The 18,556-nt window shown below is 38.1% G+C and overlaps 1 protein-coding gene across 3 annotated transcripts in view; it reads left to right on the top strand.

Annotated features, from left to right (window-relative positions):
- Nucleotides 1–18,556, top strand: part of HDAC9 (histone deacetylase 9) — a 480,635-nt gene that overhangs the window by 404,267 nt on the left and 57,812 nt on the right. For 2 of the 3 annotated variants that reach the window (XM_087821193.1, XM_087821195.1), the window contains exons 2-5: nt 6,607–6,848; nt 10,611–10,761; nt 11,729–11,855; nt 14,328–14,449. In XM_087821193.1, coding sequence (XP_087677319.1) covers nt 6,607–6,848; nt 10,611–10,761; nt 11,729–11,855; nt 14,328–14,449 — 642 coding nt within the window. The remainder of the gene's footprint in view (nt 1–6,606; nt 6,849–10,610; nt 10,762–11,728; nt 11,856–14,327; nt 14,450–18,556) is intronic. The other variant, XM_087821194.1, reaches the window with a different exon arrangement.

Here is an 18,556-nt window from a genome sequence, read left to right on the forward strand (position 1 = left end):
TTTTCTATTTACATTTAGTAATCTATTCCTTCACTTTCAAATCAAAGTTTAAAAAAGTTGTTAGCTTACAGTTTATCAGTTCTCTAATTTTCTTTCTTATTTACTTATTATTGATTTTAGAGAGAGAGAAACATTGATTTGTTGTTCCACCTATTTATGCATTCATTGGTTAGTTCTTGTATGTGCCCTGATCGGGGATCGAACCCTCAACCTTGGTGTATCAGGAAGATGATGTAACCAACTGAGCTCTCCGGCCAGGGCCATCTAACTTTCTCATAATCTAACATGCGGTAAGCATTCATGAATTAGGCCTTATTGTTCAGGTAATTCAGGATCGTGGCTTATTCTTGGAGATCCTTACTGAGGCAAACAGCATGGATACGTAAGTTTTATTTTACCCAGTGCCCCATTACCTCATTTTTGGTGATTGTGACTTCTCAGCACCCTGAGTTTTAAGAGGTACATTGGGGTCTGGGAAAAGTGAAATGACGCCTTAGGTGGAAAATGTTTTGAGATTTTTCTTTCCCAAATAAATATTCACTATTACCAGAACTCATTCACTTATCAATAATTTCAATATTCCAGTAATATCTGGAATTCAGACAGTCAAAAATTCTGGTGAGTAAATTGCTTTAGAATTTTAATTGTGCATGTGTATGTGTGTGTCTGCAAACATGCACAGGTGTTTCTAAGTTTATTCATTCATTCCTTCATTCATTCCAGGTATGCATTGTATTTTTATGCTGTACTAGGTAATGAAACTATAGTCCCTCCTGTCATGGGACTTAGAATAATAATGGTGAAAGGAGACAGTTAAACAAACGTTAGGAAAAAGAATCGCAAAATGTAAGAAGAAAATGTGATAGGACTCAGACATCCTACATAGAGTCATTTTTAGCTAAGATATGAAGGATACGTAAGAAACAGTCTAGAAAAGTGGGGTGGGATTGGATTTTAGGAAGAGAGATCATGTGCAAGGAATCTCCAAGCCGTAGGAAAACATGATGTGTTTAGGGATCAGTGTGACTCAAGCGAAGGGGCAGTGGATGGTGTCGAGGCCAGAAAGACCCGCAGGAATCCCAGCGCCGGGGGATAGGCCAGCTTGCTAGCAGTGGGCGTCCCACGGGTGGATTCGAGCCAGGAAAGCGACTGAGGACCGACTGCTTCAGCGACACAGGCAGTGGCTGTAGACACATCTTGATGAAGTCAAAAAAATATTTGAATTAAGAGTAATATTCAAAAAAACATTTGAATAAGAGTAGAAGGGATCATTTGTTGGTACTTGAGCTGAGCCTCAGAGATGCCAACATGGATACATGTGGACGTATTTTTGTAGAAGCAGCTGCCCTGGCAAAGGCTGCCAAAAAGAAACAAATATAAAAAGATTAGTGAAAGATGTCTGTACTTGGGGAAGTTTTACCTAAAGTCCTGCCGAATGAGCCATGTAGCTTAAACTATTATTACAGGCTACGCTTCGAGGAAGCCCTGACTGCATGTATCTGAGGCAGCTCTTCCACCTTCTTTTCTGGACCCTGAACCACCTAGATGACCACATAGTTGGCTGGACAATATTAAAGCCGAAAACAGCAGAGCAGGCCGCCCTCCCAGTGGGCAGTCAGCAGGCCCAACCCGTCGCAGGTTTCTGCGCATGAAAGGGGAGCAGAAGGAGCTGAAGGGGTGACCCGAGCAACCATTTCCTTGGTATAAAGACCTTAATTTCCCTATAATCTGGCTCTGAGCAGCACTGCTGATGCTATGCCCCAAGTTGTAGCTGCTGTAACTATGAGTTAACTGAGACAGTGAAACATGGTTTTAGTTTTTATGCACTTTTTTTCATGTTTCAATTTTTAACTCAGTTGACACATACAAATCGGTGGCGAGATTGTGCCTATGGCAATTTTGTGTGTGAAAACCTGTATTTTTCACTCTGGGCTTTGAGATCTCATTTCAGGGGAGCAACACGAACAGTCTTCAGCCACAGTTGTGATATTTGTAAATGGTCAGAATTGTGCATTCTTAGAATTTTTCCATCCATGAGGTTTGCCAGTTGTTCACTTGAAACATTCTTAAAATGGAAGGCTTCTTGTTTATAGGCCAGGTGATAAAGTAGCAGCCAGAGATTCCTGCTTTGGGAACATAGGAAAATTCTTCCTACTTACCTGTGATGTAAATACCAGCATCTAAAGTGAAGAATTAAGAAACATCCATGGCTACTAGATTACCCTTAGTGCTCTGAATTATCTCTTTAACAGCCTTGATGTTGAAAAGAAAAACATCTGTCTCAGAAATTTCATTACAGCTGGACAGGTATGCATGGTGCTTAAATAAATGTTATTATCATAAACATCTATATGATCTGAAATTTTTATTTTGCAATGGGAGCCCTTTGTTTCCATGGTCATTAAAAACTAAAAACTTTTCAAAAAGACTGCATGAGTTGATAAGTTCTAAACGGAAGAACCACCAAAGATCAGTTAAGAAAGACACCAAAGAAAGAATGAACAGGGCTTTGTAAAGTGGTAATTAAGACTTGTTAATATCTAATGTGCAGATGTTCTGAATGGACACTTGGTATTAGGATAAATAACATACATATATAACATGTTGGCATGCATTTGAAATGTCAGACAAACTGGGGAAGTTCAAATAAAGTTATGAGGTCTAGAGATCTGTTAAGAAAACATGCTTCATTTATAAGCAATGCTAACACTAATATTTGTTGTCATCAACTTATTTCTAATTTATGCGTCACTGGCCACCTGCTCTAAGTCATTTGTAAGGAATTTGCATGTTCCTAGACAAGGCATGTTGCGAACAGGGATGATTCCATTTCCCCACTGCTAAAATTGGGTGTTAATTTTTCCTCCTAAGCCGATTATTTCTGACGACGACTTTAATCCAGCAGCTGTGGACAGTGCCCTTTCTCGCACATTCTGTGATATGAAAGGGACTGCGACTTGGTAAAACTCAGCCCTGGTGTTGTGTTACTATTATTGTTCCTGGGGAGGCTTATTAGCCTGTCACAGAAGACGTAAGAAAAATCCATCATTCCTTTTGGAATACGATGAGTCTTTGTCACCACAGTGCAATTAATGTTGAAAATAGAAGGAATGACTATGATATGATTATGATTAGCCAGAGATGAGCTATTGTCCAAGTAACAGGCACTAATCCAGCAGGCCAGAGATGACCTACACAGAACCATCAGTTTGCTGATTGCCATTTCTCTCTGAGTTTGATGAAATATTCATGCCTTCGCTCTCCTCTCTGCAAGCACTATTGATTTCTTGTATAAACGCTGCTATATTTAGTCTAGACAAATGGAATGTGGATTGCTGCTGAATAAATTGGATGAAAGACTGGGATCTTGCCTGCCGCTTTCTCTCAGTCTTGGGCAATTATTTATAATCAAGAGCAGTTTTTGTAAGTTGAGGGTGATTTTTCACAATTTAGTGATTAGTCTCTGAACAAAGGCAAGCAGTTAGACACAATCATTTCTGTTGGGAGAGCAGGTTAAGAAGTCAGATTACCCTTTGAGGTTTACAATAGCTGTTTTGGAGAGTTCAGGGGCATTTTTCCCTTATCTTTTTTTGGGGGGATTTTTTTAGGGGTTCAATGTTTACAGTTCATGAATAGTAAGAATACCAGCAAGAAGAGACCCCAGGGTCTCTTGAAATTTTTCATTTGTCTGTATAGGGTTAAGTTCTGATTTTTGTTTATTGGCATTTTCATGTAAAACCTGGAGGCTGCAGTTTGGCCTTTTTAATGTAAAAATGAAATATATCATTAGCAGCCTTTGCTTTGGGTTGGAGTGATGCCAGCTCTATAAATTAATGCTCAAAATCTCATGTTACTCCAATGCCTTGATTGAAACTTGTACATTGGACACTGCAACTAGAGATCTTAGTGGCCATCATTCTCATTTAGTGTCAAATCTGGCTCAGGTAATAGCTTTCCCTTCACAAAGATCATGATTTAAAAGACCTTGTCCACCAAACTATGGTATATTAATAAATTATTTTACCGTTTTCATTGAAGTGCCATTGCCAACAACGAAAACTTATGATCAGTACCTTGAAAAATAACCAGTGTTGGCAACCCAAGACTGATTCCTGTCCCATGCGCCCCCCCTCACAGGTGCACACACATGCCTGTACGTACACACAGTTCAAATGATAAGTGAGGACATGAATGTTTCATTTAGTATTTGCAGCCTTAACTTCCATAGACAGGATTTCTGTTAGGCTTTCTCAACTCTCTGAAAATAGCTCTTAAATCCACATGGAATATTAACTTTGTGGTTCCCAACCTGGAATCTGGAAATCTAAGTTACTTACAGTAGTCATCAGAGCATTAGATGCAATTTGGAAAAATACAGAAAAGTAGAAGGGGAGAAAGTATTCATATTTCCACACCAAATACAGATCATCCTCTGCTCTGTGTCTCACCAGTCTCTGCTGTTAGAATTCAGAGACTAGTATAATTAAAACCCCAGTAGATCTGATATGCTCTATGAGGGCTGGAATTTTTGTCTTTTTTGTTTTACTAATAAACCCCAACCTTTAGAATCATGCCGGGGAATTTAATGTTCTCAATAAATGTATATTGACTAAGTTAAATTATATGTATTTGTTTAAAGAGGTATCTTTACTGTTTTTGTTTTTGTTTTTATTTAATGTAGTAACAGCATTTTTCATGTTCCCATAAATATTATTTTTAATGATTGCATGTTTTTACACGAAATGGACATGACATGTTTTTCTTAAACATTTCCTTGTAGTTGGTGATTTCAATTAAAATAATAACACTTCAGTAAACAATATGGTATTGAACTGTTTCTTCCTGTTAGTATTATCTCAAGACATATTCTTAGAGTTGGCAAATCTGAATAAAATGGCAGAAATATTTAATACCTGTTGATACATATCAACAAATTGTTTTTCAGGCATTTGAAGCCCATTGGTAGTGTCTTTTGTAATATATAGTTGTCTACTTGGTCATATGCTTACCCTATACAATGGAGCAGAACATACACACACATATGCATATGCATGAATTATATATATGATATTTAATAATTAGAAAGTGATGCCTTGTTTTGACTTAAAATTTGCCTTTCTTTACTAGTGAAGGTGAAAAGGTAAAATGTTTGAGTGGCTTATCTATATTCCTGTGTTTTCTTTTTTCGTTTTCTAGAAGTTTTAGTGTTTTTATTTTCTGATATGTAACAGAAATTGTATACAATTTTATTTTCATTCTTGCTCCTAATATTTTTGTTTTGTTAGCCACTGTGTTGATGATTTCAATCTTTTAGGTTATTTGTAACTGAAAATTAGGTGACTTCTGTCTACTCTGGATATGTATTTCCTTCCTTCCTTCCTTCCTTCCTTCCTTCCTTCCTTCCTTCCTTCCTTCCTTCCTTCCTTCCTTCCTTCCTTCCTTCTTCCCTCCCTCCCTCCCTCCCTCCCTCCCTCCCTCCCTCCCTCCCTTCCTTCCTTCCTTCCTTTTCCCACCAGTAATTGCTTGGATCTCCGTAGTGGCTGACCACGTTCGCAAAACCATGCCGTCCAGTTGGTCACCGTTCTTCCTCCAAAATCCCCATTATCTTTACATAAACCTGTTTCATTCAACTACATACTTCTCTTGATTCCTGTGGGCAAAAGTAATATTCAGAATATTTAACAACCAGTTTGGCATAGACACTGACTAATCTGAATGGACGCCAGCCAGGAGCAACTGGTGAACCTGCGCATCTACCCTGTCTGAGAGCTTTTGTGCGTATCCCACTCCTGGAAGTTACCTCACAGAAGTTGTGCTAAAAACTTTATACACATTATCTAATTTAATTTTTATAAATTCAAGTATCTATAATTAGTCTCAGATCATTCAATCTTTCTTCATCCAGTGGCTTGATTTGAATACTTTTTTAAGCATCCTGCCTTGTTTAGTTCAGGAACAAGGTAATTGCCGTTCAGATCATTAGCATTTAAAAGCCAGCACTAGGAGCTTGCCTGCTTTCATTCCTTCATGGTTGGCTCTGGCTCCCTTGATGAACTAACCTACTCACCATTCCCCACATCTTAGCGTGCACATTTGAAAATGTTCTTTGCTTGGGTCCAATGGCCCTACAATACATTATGTTAAAAAGCTTTCACTTCTTAAGGAATATATCTCAGAATGGATCTTCAAACTGTAGTTTCAAACAAAAATGTTTGCAAGGGTACAGATTTGGTTGTGTCAGAAGTTCTCTATTAAAACATCACATCTTTTCCTCAGTCGAGCTGCATTTTTGGTCCTCGGTTGACTTGACTCTTGCAAATGGTCCAGTAGAATAAGGTTTGTGAATGACTTTGATACCAGCAAATAATTGGAATCATCACTCTGAAAACGTGAAGATTATTGCAGAGTTCAAATTGCCTGGGGGGAAATTAGCATATGGTACATCATATCAAAATTGATATACAAAAGACCTTTCATCGTCATCATAAAAAAATGACTAGATTTGGTGATGTACATTTTGCTGTACGGTTGTAGGGCCTTCTTTTTTGCCCGTGTCCAGCGCCCTGTGCCAATTTCCTGTCCTTCCTTTGTCCCCTGCTTCTCCAGTGGATGTCAAGTCGGAGGTTCCCGTGGGCCTGGAGCCCATCTCGCCCTTAGACCTAAGGACAGACCTCAGGATGATGATGCCCGCGGTGGACCCTGTCGTCCGCGAGAAGCAGCTGCAGCAGGAGCTGCTGCTCATTCAGCAGCAGCAGCAGATCCAGAAGCAGCTCCTGATCGCAGAGTTTCAGAAACAGCATGAGAACCTGACCCGGCAGCACCAGGCTCAGCTGCAGGAGCACATCAAGGTAGCAAATGCGTCCTCGCCTCTGCCCTTTGCGCTCGGGGAAGGGAGCCTGTGCCATGACGTGGGGGAAGAAGGAGCTCTGGGGCGGGTTCACTGTGGTTAACACACCAAGTGTGGCTTGGAGGAAATTTTGGGTGCACTGGGGGAAACCTTGGGGAAGTGCTGGGAATGCTGACTCTCAGCCTGCTTTGCTGCTTGGAGGGGCCTCTACCGCTCTTTCGTGCTTTAGTTACAGCAGCAAAAGTAGGGAATGGTAGCCTCCCACCCTTTAAGATTCTCTTCTGCATGATTTTGTTCATTTGCCCCATCAGTTTTCACCAAGAAGAACCATGAGCCTCAGAAGAATCATTTTATGTTTCTATAAAGAACCTGCTTGCATTATTTATCAGAAAGGATGCATTAGTTACTTATTGTTTTCCTTAATATTTCTTATGGAAAAGACCTCATAATGTATACATTCAAAATAACATAAAAAGTTCAAGAGAATTTTATGGAGAAACTGGTGCAAATATTTTCAATATGTTTATATGAGTCTAATAGACTATAGATGATAATTTATTGAAAGAATGTCAGGAGTAGTTGACAATTGCAGACTCAAGTTGTTTAAATTATTCTAGGAGGAAAAATAGGTCCATGTCCCAGGATTTTTTATGATGAGCTATTTTCTTGTCAGATCATTTTAGATGTCTATGTACCTATTTCTTCTCTTTTATCTTCAGAAATAAGTATTACGTTAGCTTTGCTCGTAAAATGTTTTTCAACTTCTTGACAATGACATTTAAAACAAAGCTATTTTGGCCTGATCAAATAGATGCCTAATTTGAATTTATTATGACAGTGCTATAAAGCAGCAAATATTTATAATAAAAAATATTCATGTTATGTTCAGTTCCTTCAAAATGACTTAAATATGTTAATTTATTAATACAATAAATGACCTTATACTATGTTATATTGCAATATATTTTATTATAGATGCTTGATTACTTGCATATCAAATAACAGCACATTTATATGGGGTTAATATAGATAATTTATATAAATATTTACCATTTTACCACATTAATATTACAGTGTCTGAGAAGATAAAAATGGTGTCTTTTTCCCTATGTCCCTTGTTTTATGAGAGATTTCGTTAAACAAAAAGACTTATTTTTTTTTTTTCCAAAATAACATTCTTCAACACCTAATATAAACCATAGTAAATTTTTCATTTACTAGTGAACTTTACTAAAAGAACTCTTGCAATTTATTGATCTGTAGGATACCTTAAGAACAGGAGCGAGCATTGTGTTTGGGGTCTCACATGGAATCAGTAGTTCATGGCTATATTTCGTAGTAATGGGAAACCTTCATTTCGTTTGTAGACTTAATTTTGAATGATTCTGAAGCATTATTATTTGACCTTTGAAACAATAATAGGAAAATTGATGTCTAGGTCTCCTTCTTCATTCTAGGCAGGTTAAGATGGCAATGGTGATGAGTAAAATTTATATTTCCCACCATAGTTGAAGATTTAGGTAACCATATGGTTCATTGTGCTCTGGGAGGTGAGTCATGTTGCTCCAAGTACAGGGTGATACTGATAAGTCCCTGCCTTCTTCAGATACTTCTCTGCGTTCATGTCTGATGCCTTTTGTAATTGTAAAAATGAATATAAAATTTTAAAGTAATTTATTTTTTCATTTTACTCAAAAATTAATAGTAGCAAGTAGATAATGAACTGTTACTTTGGCCCAAGCAACATAACATGGTAGGTTTACTGACACCTGGAAAATACTGGAAAGAGGAGGCTCCTGAGAGAGACAAAAACAATTCAGAGATAGCTAAAAGGAAAATTTAACATTTAAAATGATTTTCCAAGGCAATGAGTAGTTTTCTCAAAAACTAAAGACATACTTAATTTTTGTGTGTTTAAGAAGTGTTTTGCCTTTCAAAATTTTTGTTGTTTTATATTTTTTATGGGAAGGCTGAAAGTTGATGCTGTTTAGCATTCATTTAGATTTTAATGAGGAAGACACTTCATGATGCTTTAGTTATATTAGCGTTTTGAATCTTTGCCCTCCAGAATAAACATCTGTTGAGTTAGATGCTATTATCCCATGTTTTTACCTAGTAAGCTGAGGCAGAGAGAAATACTGTAAGTTGCCCAGGGCCACACAGACAGTGAGTGGTAGTTCCAGTATTTGTAGTCCTGCCTTGTCTGTCTCCAAAGCTCTTCCATATCGTGTGTGTCTCCTGGACCAAAACATCTGAAACTGGAGAGGTGACATTTGTTTTTGGGTTTTTTCAGCCCCATTCCTGCAGTCTTCAGTAATGAATGGTGGCTGTGAAAATTAAATTTTGAGCGTTTCTAGATTCCTAAGCTAGATTAAATTTCAGTTCCATCGGGATTTGGATGAAATACTGAGTTCATTTGACCAATCCTAATATCTGTACAGAATTAACATTTAAGGCAGAATTTAAGCAAAGTTATGCATTTTTCTGTTACAGTGGAATATCTAAAAGCACCCAGTAAGGGACTGGTGTATCAAAGCCAAAACGCCCAAGATTTTATATGAAGAGTACCCTACCCTTCTGGCAGGGGTGAGGCTATCGTGGTGCACACACGCAGTTGGCTTCTTGTTGCTCCAGAGCCATGCCAATGCCATCCCACAATGCCTTGCATTTTCATTCTGTTACCTTTGGGCATACATTTTACAGCTTTAGGTACCTATCTGATATAAACCACATTACACCGACTTCATTGGTATTGAGAGTTAAAAATAGTGATAATGATTGAAAGTAATATGGTTCAAACTTACAAACTAAATTTCACATACATTGTGGGCTGGATGTGTGGGGGCAGTTATTTCTCTAACATATGGGGAGCCAAGGCCCTGAGTAGTTCAGTAACTTGCTTACACCTCCTGTCTAGTCATGTCAGAATCTAAGGAGAACTCCCAGCCTTCAGTTATTCATCAGTGGGCACGTTTCCTATTATTCATAAGCATCCATCTCTCAATCTGAGAGAAAGCTGATATCTCACAACGGTGGTTAAGAATCCTTCATAGTCATGTTAGTCATTGTTTGGAATTTAAATCAAGGGATCCAGATAGCCAAACCACAGTGCCTCAAACTGCAATTTAGTGGAGGTGATTTTTTTTGACCCATCTCTCTAATCTGAATATTTTTGTGCGCTGGGTGAACAAGCTAGTCTTCTGCTCTTTTGAGAAAAGAGCCTGTTATGGGTAATGGATTGCATAAATCTATTGAGAACCTTCTCTGTAGAGTTTTGAAATTCTTAACATTTATTCTCTTTCAGGTAGACTTCCCCGAAATTAACTCATTTCTTATCATTCTATTCAGTTAATATTCACACCATTTCTTGGGATAGGAAATGAAGGTTTCAGTTGTTTATTTATAATGGGAGAGAAGCAGTAATATAGACTCCTGGGTAGTTCCTGCCTTTGCCCGTTTTATATATTTCAGATCACAAAGAAAAGTTACTCAGTTCACTAGAGATCTAAGTGAATTTGGTGATGATTTTTGACAGGGCGGAACAGGTAATGTAGCTCCCCCAAAACTACCTTATTGATGACATTAAGACCACCTATGGCATTAGAGGCTTCTCTTCAGATTTTGATGATTTATCCAAAAAGTGGGTAAAAATGTAAACTAAATACAAGCAAGTTCGGAAAGCTCATAGCATTTCTGTTTTGGTCAGTGATGACGATGAAGCTTAAAGAAATTGCACACTCTCACGTCTTTCTCTTCTCGTAAGTTGCAACAGGAACTTCTAGCCATAAAACAGCAGCAAGAACTCCTCGAAAAGGAGCAGAAGCTGGAGCAGCAGAGGCAAGAGCAAGAAGTGGAGAGGCACCGCAGAGAGCAGCAGCTCCCTCCTCTCCGAGGCAAAGAGAGGGGGCGCGAAAGTAAGAGGCCTCTCCCCTCGCCTTAGCTGGCGGCCACGCAGGCCTGCAGACAGGGGCCCGGGACAGCGTGGAAGTGACCTTGTCCACATGGTCTGCACTTAACTATAAGAATAAGTCACGGACCCAAGTGTAAAGCTCTGACCTCACCTCCCAGCTCTCTGCATTCAGTCTGCAAAGCATCCCAGGAAGTAAACACAGCATTGTTTGGCAAAGATACTCCTTTCTGTTGTTGTGTTTTTTTTAATTTCAAAAATAATGTCACAGTAAACCGGTCTAGCTCTGCCATACTGTTGAATAATAACCTTGCTCCAGCTCAAGGAATAACTGCTCTGTAAGACCAGCCTGGCCTCCATTTAGTTTTTGAGTAGCAAGAAGTTGGGAAGATTTAAGGCAGAACATTTGCCAAAATAAAAAACTATCCACAAGAGGGAGACAGAGCCAAATAATTCCCCTGTATGAGGTCAGTTCAAAACCTGGTTGTCACAAGGTTTAAAACTGGATGACTTGAACTGGAATTGTCAGCAGGAGTTATTTGTTTAATGCTCAAAAGAGGTTTTTAAGAAGTTCGTTTTTCAAAATAGTGATCCGAAAAGGTCATTTGATGTGTTTAATCACTTATATGGTTCCCCAAGATTTTTGACTTTTAAAAGGCAGTGTTTTGTTTCCCAGCTTTTAAAAAAAAAAAAAAGCTTAGAAAAAATTACTATTAATTCTGGGTCTCCCCTTTCTGCAAAAGCAATTAAGGAAATCATCGAAGGTCTTTTGAAAATTGGCAGTTTAATCAGTAGTTACAAAACCTTACTATGCCATTTTGTAAAGCCCGTTTAGACTCTGGTTTCTTCTTTTAATAGGAAAACTTCATATGCTGTGACCAGTGCTGTTCCTTCTTAATTTTTGCTAAATATTTTAGAAGCACAAACGGATAAAGCTCTCAGTCAACATCTGTTTTTGTACGTGTGCGTTTCAGGGGCAGTGGCGAGTACAGAAGTAAAGCAGAAGCTTCAAGAATTCCTGTTGAGTAAATCAGCAACGAAAGACACTCCAACTAATGGAAAAAATCATTCCGTGAGCCGCCATCCCAAGCTCTGGTACACGTATGTTCAACGTTTGGCTGTTTTCATTACCAGGGGTAAAGAACACAGGGTGTGTACTCAGCCAGCCTGGGCACAGATCTGGGGCTTGCTGGTTCTCAGCTATGCGTCTCTGGGTAAAGTTATTTTAATTCTCTTAACATCCAGTTTCCCTCTCTGTAAAAAACAGCTTAATAATAGTCCCAGCCCTCTTGGCTGGCTGGGAGAGTCCTATGAAATAAAGTGGTAAAGTGGGTAAGAGAGGCCAGGGCTTAATAACTGTTGGCGGGCATCGTCTCAAGGGCCAGGAAGGATGTATGTTCTTTGCTCAGTGAGCAAGTGACAGCTGTGGGATGGGCATAGAAATAAATTCAGACTTTGCATGTTCCTATTTTCAGACGGTGCGTCTTATATCTTTACAATAATTTCTGAACATTTGACAGGTTGAGATTTCATTTTACTTGGCTTGATATAAGATGGAGAGCTGAGCTATTTTTAAAAGTCCAGAAGATTTTTTTTTGTTTGTTTAAAACAAGAAAAGGAAGACCAGAGAGGGAAGGGAAGGGTGGTAACTAAATGAATCTAAGTCTTCAGTGACTAGTTCACCCCTGCACATGTCACCTTATTTCTTCCCACCTGTGAAATGAGAGTAGACTGGCTTCTGACACACAGCGGACAACGTAAGACACTGTGGTATTAGCGTTTTTATGGACATGCTTCCCCAAGTCCAGTTCTTTCTGCAGAACATAAGGAAGGAGGTGTTTTTAGCAATCAGGACAAAATTTATAGGCAAAGAATGTTTGGATAATAGACTAATAGATAATAGTTTCATTTCTCTCATTTTATAAATATCTTTGTTGAATGACCATGGGATTTTACATTTACATATTTTAATCCCTCACATCATAAGGATAAAGGAATAAGTATTTGATTACTCTGCTGTAATGAAATTGTAAGCATCCCAGGAGTTCTATTTAAAGTATTATTATACATAAATTCTATTTTATAAGTGTCTGCCCTTCTCTGCATCCAACAAAAGGTAACTGAGGCAAATTCCAAAATGCAGTATAAATACTTTATAATGGTTTTCATAATATCTGTCATGCATGTCCGTTCACTTGAGCAACCAATCCTAAAAGAAAATTTTCAAATGTTCAATCGACATCACAGTCTCTTTTAAAAAGAAATACAGTATTAATGCCTAAAATTACAAACATAATTTATAACTAATTCATATATGCTTTCTAAGTTAAATTCTGTTTTAAGACGTGATGCTTTTTAAAAAAAATCTTCACCCAAGGATATGTTTATTGATTTTGGAGAGAGAGGAAGGGCAAGAGAGAGAAACATCGAAGAAAGAAAGAAACATCTGTCAGTTGCCTCCCTTACACACCCCAACCCAGGATCGAACCCACAACCTAGGTAAGTGCCCTGACTGGGAATCGAATCCGTGACCCTTTCGGTGTCCAGGATGACGCTCCAACCAACTTGAGCCACCCAGCCGGGCAGAAGAGATACTTTTTTTTTTTAAATGGGAGACGACTACATGTAAACAACTTGTCAGCTGAAAATTTTTTAGCAGTTCCGTTGGGTTTATTCATCATGACTCTCAAATGTTACTTAGCAATCCTTTTTGTACTGAGTTGAACTTCAGCAGGGCCTGACTCCAAACAACCATAAATCATTAAATTATGGAATCTGAATTTAACGCTTTTTTGCCAGATGAAATATCTTTAAACCGGTTCAGTTCTTGAGAATATGATTCAGAAGAATGCTGGTAGAATAGCCACCTTGTTGGTGACACCATGCCCTGCCCATTGTTTCCTTCCGATGTAATCATTGGAGATGTTTATATCCACTGGCTAGTTTACGTTCAGTCCTGTAAACTATCCTCCAGTCCCACAATTGCATCTCCTTTGCTGTATTTATGCAGAAAAGAGAAAACATTTTGAGAAATCAGTTTTATATTGAAAAAGGAAGGGACCCCCGGTCTTCACCTTGGACTGCTATAAGTCAGGGGACCGAGGCTGATGGCACAGTACTGTCTTTCCAGTAGAAAAGTTTTTCGTGTCCTCGCTAGCAATTTTTAAAAAGGAAGTGCTTCTATGTGTTTACTTTACCTTGATGGTTCTACATTGTTAACTGAAAAGGGCTCGGATGATGACTCTTTCACTAGTATGGCTCTTAAGAAAACAGACACAGTAATCTCAGATGATCATGACTCAGGCTCTTAGTAAATGTCTCTCTTTCAGTAAAACAAACTTTTCCGTGTGACCGTGTGACCAGACACACAGTGGGCATTCTCGGGAATCCTGAAGCATTGCATAGCACGCTGCTATCGTGAACTCGGATACGTGAGGCTGTGGTTTGTACATACTAAAAAGAAAGAACATAAACACAGCTGAGACACGTGTAGGGCATGTGCAACTGATTATTGCTGACCAACATGCAGGAAAAACTGCAGCGCAAATGGTGCAGCCTCTTTTTCCCTTGCAGGGCTGCCCACCATACGTCATTGGATCAAAGCTCTCCACCCCTGAGTGGGACATCTCCCTCCTACAAATACACATTACCAGGAGCGCAAGATGCGAAGGATGACTTCCCCCTCCGGAAAACTGGTAAGTAGGCCTGCTCTTCCAGAACGGGCCTGCACCTTGACTGCCTCTGAAAGAAAGTCAAACGATTTGAATCAGAGCTGTTAGGCCCTCTGCACCCCCTGGCCTCAGCATTAACAAGTATGTGTGTGGCCGGGGCGAGTGCGCACACACACGCACACACACACACACATACACACACCTATTTTTATTTCAGTGGATTCAATATGTAATCAAAGTACCTTCTCTAATTTAAAAGTTGGTCATATTTGGATTTTAGTGAGATCTTACTAGCAATGAACGGTAGAATTAAGGAACATAGAAAGTTGATTTCTCAGAAAATTTTGATCTTTCCCATTAATGAGGACCTCTATAACTTTCACCATTTATCTGATTTTCTCTTGAGCCTCAGTCATTTACCACAACTATAGAAATGATAAGTTTTCCTTTTTAAAGAAAAAGTTTAAGTGGTCAAAAACAGATAAGGCCAAAGCTACCTTCTGAGTAAGTGACTTGCCTAATGTCTCACAGATCCCAGGGGAACTCGGAGTGAAGTTTTGTACCTAATAATCTCATGCAATGATATTAAAATTTGCTTAGGGGAGCGGGGACAATGAAGCTTCTATTTGGAATTTAGTGAACAACCCTGCGGCTCTAAGGCCTGGACATGTTTTCACATCTCCTATTTTTAGCCCTCTGATACGTGCATATTTAATGTGTTATAGGCTCTTACCTCTATAGTAAATCTATTTTAAAACTTAGCAAGATATAAGCATAAGTAGCATGCATGTACATTTTGTTCTAACTCTTATGATTTCTTCCAACTATGGCTCTTTACAGAAAGTTGTAAATTTCAGAACTTTAATATCCACAGTTGAACTGAGTAGGTATTCAGAGAAGATAATTTGGTCCATCATATTTTACTCAGGCCAACTTGAAGAAGTATAGATGGATGTAATTTTTGTATGAAAGCCACCGAGAGAAAATTATTTTAAATAATTATATTTCTTTACCCAAGTAATTTTGAATAATTAAAATGGATATACATTGTTTAAAAAAACACATGCTGAAGATATTTCCTCTCATATAATTTCCCTGAAGCCTAATGAAGATTGCAAAATAAAATCAATCATGGGTAAGAATTTATTATGTAATATTCATTGTACCAGATACTGGGGAAAGATGGTCCATGTTGCAAAGCAATCCATGTCTTTTTCTTTTAATATCCCAAAGATTTTTGCATTTCTACTATAAAATAAAAGCTATAGTGAAACACTTCACGATAGGGAAAGGGAAAAATGAGTTTTATATGTTGCATCAGAATTTCACCCTGTTATCTATAAATCAGATTATCTTTTATATAAATAAACATCTCAGGGATAAAGGAAAGAAAGCATAGAGTGAGCCTCCATGTATTTCTAAAACACGGAGTACAGTTTATGAAAATTGATCCATAAAGGGACATGAGTTTTAGAATGTGTGGTCTTTGATCTGCAGCCTTGACATTTAGTTGCACCAATGGCATGCATAGGAACTATTGACAGAGATTATGTGAATATTGCCCCAGGTCTCAGGCAGTGACTGGCATTCAAGGGCCCATGGAGTCACTAAAAGGAAAGAAAACACAAGTCCCCTGATGGCAGGAGGTTACTGATGAGTGATATAGTTACATTCACAGAGAAAGACTTCTACCCTGCTGTGCACACAGCCTTTGAATGTATTCTTACCACTGGGAGATTGAAAACTGACTGCAGAAGAAGTGGCCTTTAGAACAGTAAGCATCCAAAAAGAAAATCTGATTTTTTTAAAATACTATAGACAAGTACTAAAAGCCCATACTTTGTGTCCCACTGTTTCCATGAGAACAGTTTAGGATTTTTCCTCTGAGAAGAATGAATAGCAAGCTGTTAATTTATTTTTTTAGAAATTCTCATCCTCAACAAAATTCAAAGAGAAATCCTGCTCAGAATATATGTTATAGAATTGTATTGAAAACTTTACTAATATGAAAGACATTTTCTGTGTCTATTTGCCCAGTATTTTAAATTTCCTTTTATATTGAAAATCTGATACTTGTGAAGTATCAGGCTGTTGATCTGTAAAACCAAACATTTTCTAGCATTGTACCCATAAAGTTCTTGAACAACCATTAATACTTTTATCTCTGCAGGGGCTTCAAAATATTCCTTAATGAAATTACCATTGTCTAAGAAAAGTATGATATAATTAAATACAGGCGTTTTCCATACATTATCTAAAATGCTTACAGGTACCCCTCATTATTACAAATAGGCAGAACTCTTCCAACTTTTATAATTATAATCCATTTCCTGTATTTCCAATCCACTATGAGAAAGTTTAGACATATATTTGTACTAAATAGAAAAGCATCGAAGTACAGTCAAATAATAATTTAATTCAGCATTTGTATTTTAGTGACTCAAGTTATTACAAAAGAAATTAAACAGTAAAAAATGACCATGATTAAACATATGTGATGATTGGGGAGACTGTGTAATTTTTGCAGAAAGTTACCTCAATATTAAATGAAATTTAGAGTAGTGGTGTTGATCATAGAGTGTAAATACCAGGACAGTCATAATAGAGTCAAACTTTTCTCTTGGGGCCTGGTTATCATTCTCTGTGGTCTACTTGAATTTCATTGAACTGAATCTTAGATTTAAAGGAAGTTGTTAAATAGTGGATGTTCTATCTTTTGATATGCATATAATACTAAATTCTTTCAATTTCTTTTTAACCTACATTGGTATGGAATTGCCAATGTGTATTAGCAAGATTTAAGAGAGTAAAGCTGGAGCCAGAGTAAGAAAATCTTAATGACCTTAAAAAGTGGCCCCAAGGGTGTCCCTTAAGCAGTGAATACAATTTGGAACCTCTCTTGACCTCTTGGGCCCCAGCCAGACAGTGACAACCTAGGAACAGTCAACCATGGAAGTCTCATTTGCCTGCAGAAATCTGACCTTGTCATGCAAAGCAGACCTTCACTTCCTTCCCCTAGGAGAATCACAGTTGCTCATACAATTTGAGCATGTTGGAAACATCAGAATAATACGAATAGTTGGCTTTAATCAGGCCCATTTCTAAACCACTTTTCTCTTAAATGTAGGAATGGAGAGTCTTTTGCTCCTTTCACAACAATGAGCATCAAAGACTTTTATAATTGCTTGTGAAGTTGAAATAAAATAATTGTTTTTAATTATTTCTATCTATTGCCCTTACCTCAAGTAGCACATCCTTTTAGAATTACACTCTGTGATTCCTTTCATTCTATAACACCAAGATTTGGTGATACTGAAATTTGGAATATTTTACTGAACTTTATAATTTGGCTGCAAACTATATCATTCTGTAGTAGGTGATTTTCCCCCCCTAATACAGTCTACTGCTGGACAGATAAGAAACCATAAAATGGGGAAAGAAAGCTTCTGGGTCCAACACTTTTTGAAGTAGCACATATTTCTAACAAAGATAGCGCATATGTGCTGACTTTGAACTGACCTTCAAAACCATTGGACTTGGATTCTGTTCCAGCAAGTGTACGCATATGTTTCATAAAACATTATTGTTAAAAGTTCTAGAGGTTTTATGCTCCATTATATTATTGGGGTCTTACCCAGTGAACTTTGGCTTTCTTTGAATATTACAGTCTTTCCATTTAATGCTTCTGAACAAAGTGAGCTGGCTGGCAAGATTAACCTCTTAAAGCGCACAAGCCATATAAAGCTTGGCTTGGGCTAATAGGACTGTTCCAGCCCCACTGGAAAGATTCATTTTAATGGTCAGCAGCACTAGAGTAAGACTCAAAGATGGAAGGGGTCCAAACATAAGTGAAGGCTTCGGAAGGCCAATGTCGTTTTCCACATTGAGTAAATTGGAAAGAAGGCGGAGATGAAATACATACCCCTCAGTATAGCAGTTAGAATTTATGTTGTGGTACTTTGGTAACCTGTTCAAATTATTATAATCCAGAATAAATACCAAGGAGATTTTTTTTAAATGTTTTAAAATCTTTCTGTCGTCGTCTTCTCTCTCTGGTTCTGTGTCCCTCTCGTAATACACAGATGTGTATGTGCACATCTGGACAGGCACGCACATTTCTGCACAGACAGC

The sequence above is a fragment of the Miniopterus natalensis genome, chromosome 10 (assembly GCF_054644295.1).
Source record: "Miniopterus natalensis isolate mMinNat1 chromosome 10, mMinNat1.hap1, whole genome shotgun sequence".
Lineage (NCBI taxonomy): Eukaryota > Metazoa > Chordata > Mammalia > Chiroptera > Miniopteridae > Miniopterus > Miniopterus natalensis.